The sequence below is a fragment of the Neltuma alba genome, unplaced genomic scaffold (assembly GCF_004799145.2).
Source record: "Neltuma alba isolate B1F8T4 unplaced genomic scaffold, ASM479914v2 tig00006209_pilon, whole genome shotgun sequence".
Classification (NCBI taxonomy): domain Eukaryota; kingdom Viridiplantae; phylum Streptophyta; class Magnoliopsida; order Fabales; family Fabaceae; genus Neltuma; species Neltuma alba.
Window position 1 is genome coordinate 23021 of NW_021634390.1, and position 10980 is coordinate 34000.

The window sequence follows — 10980 nt, forward strand, 5'->3', positions numbered from 1 at the left end:
CCTGAAGAAGCTGTCCGTCAGTGGACAGGTAGGAGAGAGCTCGTTTGCAAGTGACATTACACAATTCGCAACACACCTGCATATATTTACAACTAAAAATAGTCCATTTGCATGTGGACTGATTTACCTGGAGAAGGTGTCCAAGTGTGGTTTCGTATACCATTTGCAAGTGACATTAGACAATTGGCAATACACATACATATATTCACAACTGTAATCAATCCATTTACATGTGACGACTCTCACCTGAAGAAGCTCTCTGTCAGTGGATAGGTAGGAGAGAGCCCGTTTGCAAGTGACATTACACAATTCGCAACACACCTACATATATTTACAACTAAAAATAGTCCATTTGCATGTGGACTGATTCACCTAGAGAAGGTGTCCAAGTGTGGTTCCATATACCATTTGCAAGTGACATTAGACAATTAGCAACACACATACATATATTCACAATTGTAATCAGTCCATTTACATGTGATGGCCCCTCACTTGAAGAAGCTATCCGTTAGTGGATAGGTAGGGGAGAGCTCGTTTGCAAGTGACATTACACAATTTGCAACACACCGACATATATTTACAACTAAAAATAATCTATTTTCAGGTAGACTGATTCACCTGGAGAAGGTGTCCAAGTGTGGTTCCTTATACCATTTGCAAGTGACATTAGACAATTGGCAACATACATACATATATTCACAACCGTAATCAGTCCATTTACATATGACAACCTTTACCTGATGAAGAAACTATTTGTCAGTGGACAAGTAGGAGAGAGCCCGTTTGCAAGTGACATTACACAATTTGCAACATACATATATTTACAACTAAAAATAGTCCATTTGCATGTGGACAGATTACAGCCTAACATAACCTGGGATAGCTATAGTCACCTACTGTCATAAAATTTTTCAACTATTGACAGCACTATACAAAATATAATCCAACCCACCACAAAAAAATCAAAATGGGTTGTCATAGCTACATAGTGGGGCTCATTTATGTACAAAAGTAGCTGTGTATTGAACCAAAAAAATAAAAGACTATTTTCAGCAACAAAGTCACTTAGGGTTCGGGTTTCTGCAAGTCTTTCTAGTGTGACCAACTTCACCACATCCTGAGCATTGATACAGTTTCTTCTGTTGCAATTGTGATTCAATCCTCCTAACTCTGGGTCTTCCAATACGACAAGCTGTCAATGGTGGTTGTAGGAAGATGGTGGACGAGTAATCTTCATATCGAAGGGAATCTGGCTTAAGGATGTCATGAGTCTCAATTGGAATCATGAGTCTGCCATAAAGTTTCTTTTAGGCTGAGAGTAAAAAGCAATCCTCGACATATGCATATATATTACCATATACCTTCTTGATTGCAGCACATTTGCCAACCTTTACAGGTGCATTCACGTAACACAAGATTTACCCGCACATCTAGGTTTCCCCATCTGACCCTAAAATTGTTCATTCCATAATCTTGCACATCCATTCTTTCTGATCTGACCACATGATCCATCAACTTTTCCTATATATTAGGTCCCACACCACTGGTCTAATTCTTCATGGCTTCTTTGCTGTGGTACATCTTGTTTGCCAATTTTTCCCTGTGCTCATGTATCAAGACAACTATGTTGTGCTTCCTCTCACCAACAAGCCAAGCATTAAAGGATTCAGCTAGATTTGTTGTGATATTGTCCCACCTCTTGTAAGAAAATTTTCTTTGTGCCCAACACTCAATATCTCCATTTGTTTGAAGCCATTGTCCCAATTCTGGACAAAATCCCATTAGCTTTTTCATACTGCGATCAAAGTCTCCATCAAGTCTTGCGTATGCAATAGAATCAAGTAATTTTAGTGCAACTTCCTTTGTCTGGTCCTCCTCTTTCCCCTGGTTATCTTTAAGAACTTAGCACTGTAATTCTCCTTCACATAAGGGTAGCAAAAAGCATGTCGATCTCTTCTAAACACGGCTTGCACTGCACCTTTTATTGAGTTGTGTCTATCTGATACTATTGTCACTTCTAATGATCCCGTAATATCCTTTATGTTACCAAGAAACCATGCACAATCATCAAGCGTCTCACCTCCAATAATCACATATGCAAGTGGGAATAATTCATTATCCATGTCATACACTTGTGCTCTCAATAACGTACCTTTGTACGGACTACTCAAGTGGCATCTATCTACATATAATATAGGTCTACCACCTTTCAAAAACCCTTCTACACAGCAACCATATGCAAGAAATACGGCTTGAAATCTATTATCTGATGATGCAACCCACTTTGCTACCGTTTCTGGATCACTTTCTTTTAGCCTTTCACATATCCAAGGGATTAGCATATAAGACTCCTGCGGACAACCATGAATTTTTGCCAATGCTTTCTCTTTCGCCCTATATGCTTGTTGGTAGTTGAGGCTCAATCCATACTCTCTTTCCAAATCCCGTCTAATGTCATTTGGAGCTTTGTGCATGCAAGAAATCAACTCATCCATTATGACTACTGAAGCAAGTTTCCACCTCTTTCTCTGAGGGACAACTAAGTTGTCTTGTGCATAATGCAAGTGTTCACTATTAAATCTTCTCACAACTAGGAATCCATTCTTCTCATCTACACCATATGCTGAAATTTCCCAGGGACAACCATCTACACAGCACTTCACAATCATCTTATGCCTATTATTCTTTACATACCGGTAACCAAAGTTGTGTGTAAGGCTATACTTATATAATGCCTCTCTAAAATGTTCAGCACTAACAGAGGTTTGCCCTTTTGACATCAACAAATTTGCCCACTTTGATAAATTCATTACTGCTATTGGGGTTGGCAACATTTCCATACCTACACTTCATATCAGTGTTGGCACATCTTGTATAGGAGATATGTTTATGTTGTCTGTGTCTAGATCCAATTCAATTGGAGATACTGACATTCCACAAGGGCCAACCAAATCATCTAACCTGCATAAACAAATACAGCTATTGAGTATTACGGTTCAATTTATCAAAATTGGACAGATTTCTTATCCTACACACAATCTTAATAAAACCAGTTGAAAACAACTTACTCTTGTACACTGTCCAGCTGTGACACTTGTGTGAAGTCTTTCTCATTCTCACAAACATAAACATGGCCACTACTATTGTTGTACTCAATTACTTGTCCAACACCAATATCATCAACAAGATCCAAGAATGTGTCCCGGTCAAAGCTAACTATGTGCTTCATTTTATATTCATAAGCCCCTGGTCACGCATCATGAGCTACCATGCATTGTAGTTCTTCATATGTCATCCCTTCTCTAATCAATCTTCCAATAATGATGCCCCCTTCATAAATGAATTTCCCTTCTGAGGTCTTTACAAAGTGCCCTCCAACATGAAAGATGCAAAATACTTGTTTCCCACTACTGCTAGCCATTTATCCTCTGCTGCTGCACATCATTCAAGTATGACACAGTGTACATTTACATCAGCAATTTGACAATTGACAACAAGAATTAGTATTTTCGCAACATTATATTGCTTTTTCTCGTACACAACTAGAATTAGCAAATTTACCATCGTACTATATATTTTCACCATTCATCTGCGCATCTACCTGTCATATAACCCATTCCAGCCCACACACCCATTTCCCTTTCATTTCCGCCTACCTAAGTTCCTTCAGCAGCGCATTATATTCAATATGCACCCACTTTTCAAAACATCACAAACACCACATCTTTAACAACTTAAAACAGCATGAGCATGAATTTCTTAAACCATAAACACCGTCAGATTTGTAACTCACTCCCAACCTACATACCCATGCACTTAAATACTCATTTCTTCCTCATTCACCCATCACAACCCACCTGTGCTAACCAAATCACACCAACAAAACCAAAATTTTGACAACAAAATCTTACCTCCCACATCAGCCTGACGCTACTTCCAGAGAAGACGCAACACTATAGGGCACACTTGCGATTTCTCTCTCTAGTACCAACTCTAGCTTAGAGTCCGAAAGACGGCAGAGGGACGGACCTCAAAAGTGAAGCTCCGCCACTGCGTTTTCTCAGCTCATGGTTGTCAGCTATCTCCCTTCCGCACCGGTGCGTTGCATGGGAAAGGTAGGAAATAATGCCATCTCCCCCCCTTTTCGTCTTTCTTCCGTCTTTTACACCCGCTGATAATATGTCTCATTTTCGGAGGGAAATAAGTTTTTACTAGGGGCAGTGGCATCATTTCGTTTGTGGAATTAATATCAGATTGGCCCCTTGGTCCTACAGTAAGGTTTCAGAAAGTTTTGGAGGCTCTTTGACATTAATTGTATTCTGCGGTCCTTCAGTGAAATTCTCCCTTTCTTTTTTTCACCTGAACTTGTGAGTTGAATTTCTAATTCCAAAATTTTTGTAAAATGAAAAAATATTTTTAAAAGCTGATTCAAACAATTTAATGGAATCATGCATTGAATATTGTTTAACTGATATAATCTTTGTTAAGCTATTTAAAAATTAAGATATAAAATTTATTTTTATTACATAAATAAAAATTAATTTTATTTAAAAAAACCATAAAATAATTGTTATTTTTCTCAATGATAAATAAGGTTCTTAAAAAAAATACTAACTTCAATCCTAATTATAAAACCTTGTTTGTAAATTTAAAAATTAAGATACAAATTTTTATTTTTATTACATAAATAAAAAATTAATTTTATTTAAAAAATACCACAAAATACCTGTTACTTTTCTCAATGATAAATAAGGTTTTGAAGGAAAAAAAACTACCTGCAATCCCAATTATAAAACTTTGTTTATAAACTACAAATGAGATCTTATAATTAAAATATTGTTATGAATATAATAATATCTTTGTGAATGTCCATATATCTCCTATTATCTCCTATATTTCCTATAATCTCTAATATCTCCCATTATCTCTATATCCCACAATTATCTCCTATTATTATGTAATCTGTAGATTCTATCAGAGGAGTAAAGCTGTGCCTATAAATAGAGGCCATGTATAATATATTGAGTACTCTTGAACGGAATGAGAAATATTCTCTCTTGTTGATCCTCTCTTCCTCTATATAATTCTTCTCTATTTCTTCTTTATTCATAACACGTTATCATCACGAAGTTCTAACAAGGTGTGTATGATATACTTTTCTATCCCATCATAATTTTAGAGCATCATCTTTATTATTTTTCTAGAGTATCATTTGCTCTGTTCAAATAAAAATACCTCGAGCATCATATATATGGTGTTTTAGAGTATCTGTATTCCTATTCAATTTATGTAGGATAATCTAAGTCATTATATGGAATTAAAAAGATTATCTACCGTTGTTTTAAACATCAGGTTCCATGGCTATGATTGGAGATTCCCCCCCCCCTTATTTCTTATTAACCTGATGTCACTATTTTGATGGAACCCGAACTTCCAATAGATACTAGCAGTATCTGTAAAGATTTACCATCTAAAGTTAAATGGCCAGAAACCATATAATTCTAAGTTTTCATCTCATTTTAATTAAATGGCCAGAAGCCATATAACTCATATTTTTTATTCTTTTCAAATTAAATGGCTAAAAGCCATATGATTTTGATTTTTCATATTATAGCCAGAAGCTATACAACTTTGAGTTTTTATCTTGTGGCTAGAAGCCATATATATATATATATATATATATATATGGGGTTAATTCTCTATTTTTTTAAATGACTTGAAGCCATATATATTTGATATTTTATCTTATTAAATAACTAGAAGTATTTAGGTATAAATTTTCCATCTTATGGCTAGAAGCCATATATATTTGATTACTGTTATCTTATTAAATGGCTAGAAGCCATGTAATTTGAATTTTCTATTTTATGGGCAGAAGCCATATATATAATTTTGTTTTATCTTATTAAATGGCTAGTGGCCATATAAATTTGATTTTCTATCCTACGACCAGAAGCCATAGATATTTGAATTTTTTTTATCTCATTAAAAGGCTAGAAGCCATATAATTTGTATTTTCTATTTTATGGCCAGAAGCCATATATATATTTAATTTTTCTTTATTTATATGTATCATGTTGAATTTTCTATTTTATAGCCAGAAGCCATTTATATATATTTAATTTTTCTTTTATCTTATTAAATGGTTCGCATTCATATAATTTTGATTTTCTATCTTATGACAAGAAGTCATAAATATTTAATTTTTTATTTTATTAATTGGCTTGAAGCCATATAACATCAAAGTTTTATCTTATAGTCAGAAACCATACATCTTTAATTTTTTTATTTTGAAATTAAATAGCTAGATGCCATGTATCTTTATTTTCTTTATTAAATGGCCTGAAGCCATATAGTTTTGATTATGAGAAGGATCATTATATGGTTTGTTTATAAAAGAAAAATTATGACAATTAGAATTATAAATAATGTAGCCTAGAAAACTAATGACTATATAATGAATGATGTATTGGTAAAAGAGTTTATCTTTTCTCTTTATTTCATGTTACATTTAATTAATTTGAAATTCAAGTTTTACTTTTATCTTATTCTCATATATTTTCGACATTCAATTTGATATTTATTAATATTATAATTTTCTTATTACTAAATAGCCAGCAGTCATTACACTCATATTATTGAATGACATGAAAATAATAAATTATGATGTTTTTAAAGCCCTGAAGGCTTATGATTTAAATATGAAGTGACACAAATGATCTTTAAAAATATATAATTTCCAATATAGATTCTTGAAGACTAATGACTTATAAATAGTCCTGAAGGCTTATGATTCAAATTTTTCTAACTATATAGTTTGATTTTAGTCCTTATAGATTTTTTTTTTGTTGAATTTATAAATTTATGAATAAGTTTTGAAGCATTACATAATGTATACAAAGAAATAAAGTTTTTGAATAACAAAATATCGAGAAAATGTATATATTTTGTTCAAAAAAAATACTTCATATTTTGAAAAAAAATAAAAGTATAACAAGAAGTAAAGTATATCATATAGTGAAAAAAAAACAATATATGTTAATTCCTAAACAACTGTATATAGCATTTTTTGAAGAACTATATATAATCAAAAAAATTGATATAGTTCTACAAGAACTAATAACAAAAGATTGATATAGTTTCTGAAGAACTAGCAATTGAGAATGAAATTATGACTCACAAACATATATATTAGAATATTTGTTTATCAAAAGGTCTTAAGGTAATAGCACAATTGGATTGAAATTTATTATTATATCTGAATTAAGAAGCATTTGGATTTTCAAGTTAAAGATATGTTATTAGCTTATTATATGCTATTCACTCTATTTGAAATATAAAAATAAGAAAAATATATTTATATGACTCACACTTGAGGGGGAGATTATTGAAATACAAGTGTGAATTATGTTGGATGGAATTTGTTATTATTAATATTAATGTCATTCCTTATATCTCATATTCTTTTTGAAAAAAAGCTTCAGAAGAGTCAATAGCTTAACCTTCTATGAGTGCACAAGTTTCTACCATTGGGTAAAAGATGTAAAATAACGCTCTAGAAGAATTATATTATGTTTTATTATCCTGGAGATAAAATTCATAATTGATAACATATTCCTTATAAAATATTAAGGAGAAAAATAAATAATATAACATGGTAACAAGAAGTTTACCAATAATAGAAAATAATTTTACAATAAACCAGAAGTTTATACATTCATAGTTTGGCATGACCGGTCAGATCATCCCAGATCATAATGATGCAAAATATCATGAAAAATGTGTATTGTCATTTATTAAAGAACCGGAAGATTCTTTAAAAATGATATATGATTCAAGAATTTTTATGTGTTGTTTGTTCTCAAAAGAACTAAATAAGAGAATATCACTAGCTATGCTCAAAATCAGATCCGTGCAGATTTATAATGTATCAATTTTATATATGGGCCTATTTAGACACCATGTGGACCAAAGTAATACCCTATAAGTGAAAGATGTACCTATAAATAGTCACATGTGTTTATGATCAACTTGCAACCTGAAGTTTGCAAATATGTTTAGATAATTACATGGAGTACATAAGTTCTTGATTATGAAATCAATATGATTCTCATTGAAATTGCTAGTGATTGTTCCTCACGTTGCTGATAATTATATGCTTAGTAATAGCCTCTATAAGTAGTTAGATCAGAGTTTATGAGAACAGAATTCCTATTTGAGTGTTGGGATGATTGATTTTATATATTTTTGCACATAAATGCATCAAGCCAACAATGTATTATGAATTCTCCCATTATAATTGGCTTTTGGTCAGGAGCCAGACATTTTTCATCTTAGAATGTGCAATATCTATTATTCCACCGTAATAATGCACATAGATGGATATTAAAAGTAAGTTGGGATCAATGTTGGATAAAAATCTCCTTATTCTTGTTTGTCTCTAAATGAAACAAAATAATGTTTCTAAAAGAGATTTATGGATTTGGGAGACCTACATTACATGTTCCCAATATGAGGGAGAGAAAATGTGTAGCTGGAAAAGAAAACACATAGAATGCATTTTCACTATCAAATGTAGATCCTCAAATATAGTAGTATGAACTAGAAGTTCATAAAGTGTTGCATTCGTAAAACATTACTAATATCTGCTAGATGCAATTACTGACCCAAATGAGAATTCTTAATTCTTATATTCCAGCTAAAAATGCTCCTATTCTTAAAGACATGTTAAAAGCATGAGATTATGATTGGTTCCAAAAGAAAAGAAAAGGGAGCAAATGATCATGATGATCATACTAAGGAGGCATGGATTGCAAAAGAGGTTAAGACATAACTCTTTGACCCCTGAAAAGGTTTAAATGTCTGAAAGCAATAAAGAGATCTCGATATATTATGTCATAAAAGAAAATGGGACCGGTAAAGGAATAAAATTGTCGACAACAATTTGATTGATGATATCACATGATCAAATGAGGATCTTATATATAAATCTGTTATGAGATACAGATAGAAAAATGATTAGCCAACAGAAAAGAAAAGACGCAACATTATAACAGGAGATTTGTGTATCTTTAACCCAAGCACCTGAAGTGTAATGGGCATTTGTACAAGAAAAGAGAAATACAATCTTGTGGTGAATTAAAATTTTTATGTATCTTACCAATCTGGCAGTTTGATAATTTATAAAAATATCTCATATGCGTCTAGAAAATACAATTACTCACTATGTAGTGAAATTATATGTGAATCCCAGAAGGATTCAAATCCTTGTATAAATATAAACGATCCAATACATGAATAGATATGGATCATAATGTATGAAAATCTTCGAAGGATTTAACTTTCTAGAAGCATACAATTATGTTCTCAAGAACACCATTGAAGTAAGTCTCTATATGAGATATATGTGATTAATATCAACTGAAGGAATGATGTAAACTTATTCCAACTTGTTTGTTTGTGACAAGATTCAAAATGAATCTATTATCAGTACTATTTATAATGATAATATCAGAATTTCTGATGAGTTTTCAATAGTTGTAAATTACTTAAAGGAAAAAATTTGAAATGAAACATTTCAGAATAATACATATAAATAAGTCACATCTATTACGTGGATGAGCAACATCTATTATATGTTTCACTAGTTGCAAGATCTTTAGATATGGACTAAAGATCGATTTAGACCTCTAGAACGTAATAAATAAACACTTGGTCCAGAAGTACCATATTTTAGTATCACTGAAGCATTTATATATCTAGCCATATAGAATCTGATATATCATTTGCTAATTAGCATGATATAGGTTTTTTTATCAACATGAAGATGTTGGAATGAAATTAAAAATATTCTTCGTTACTTTAAGGGTGCCATGGAGGTAATATTATTTTATTTGAAGGTACCCAAGACTAATATTAATGGCTATATAAATAAAATATTTTTGTTTGATCCTTATGTCAAGAGATCATAGTATAATCTACGTGTGGGTAAATCATAAAAGGACTATTTGTCTCATAATTTTTAGAAGATTATGAAATTCATATTTAACGTTTTTATCTCATTATAATATTTGGAAGGGTTGTTCGTTATATTAGACTTTACAGGCTCCAAGATATCAACTGATGTTGCCAAGAGGAGGAGTTGATACACGCTGTACTTTTTTTTCCTTGTCTATGGTTTTGTCCCATTGGGTTTTCCTAGCAAGGTAGGCAGCATTGCATAGTATATCAATGAATGATGTACTCTTTTTCTTTCGCTAGGTTTTTATCCCACAGGGTTTTTCCTAGTTGAAGTTTTTTAAGGAGGCACATTCATATATATTGGACATCCAAGGGGGAGTGTTATGAATATAATAATATCTTTGTGGATGTCCATATATCTCCTATTATCTCCTATATTTCCTATAATCTCTAATATCTCCCATTATCTCTATATCCCCCAATTATCTCTTATTATTATATAATCTGCAGATTCTATCAAAGGTGTAAAGCTGTGCTTATAAATAGAGGCCATATATAATATATTGAGTACTCTTGAATGGAATGAGAAATATTCTCTCTTGTTGATCCTCTCTTCTTCTATATGATTCTTCTCTATTTCTTCTTTATTCATAACAAATATGAGATAGTAATAAATAGGTGATGTTAATTATTCTTGTAGAGTTTTAAATGTCAAAATTATTTATTTTTTATTTTGAAATTCAACAACGAATTTTTTGTCGTTTTTCTTTTTATCTATTTATATTACTTTCCTGTGCTTTGTAATTTATGTTAAGTAATTGATTATTTTTTAAACTGAAAAATCTATTCTAATTAGTTTTTTAGTTGTTTTTCATTATATATATATATATTAATATTTTTCCTTGATTCTCACTATTCCAATCCTATTTGAATTTGGATACAATAGAATTTTGAAAAAATTAATCTTATGTTACTTCAATTTTTAACTTATTTAGTCATTTCTAACTTGGTTTCTTAAGC

The 10980-nt window shown here is 31.6% G+C and overlaps 1 protein-coding gene across 1 annotated transcript; it reads right to left on the reverse strand.

Moving 5' to 3' along the window:
- Positions 1-1847: 1847 nt before the first annotated feature.
- On the reverse strand, positions 1848-2810 carry LOC114749876 (uncharacterized). The gene has a single exon (XM_028938417.1). It carries the CDS (start codon positions 2808-2810, stop codon positions 1848-1850), a length of 963 nt encoding a protein of 320 aa, XP_028794250.1.
- Between the last annotated feature and the right edge of the window lie 8170 nt (positions 2811-10980).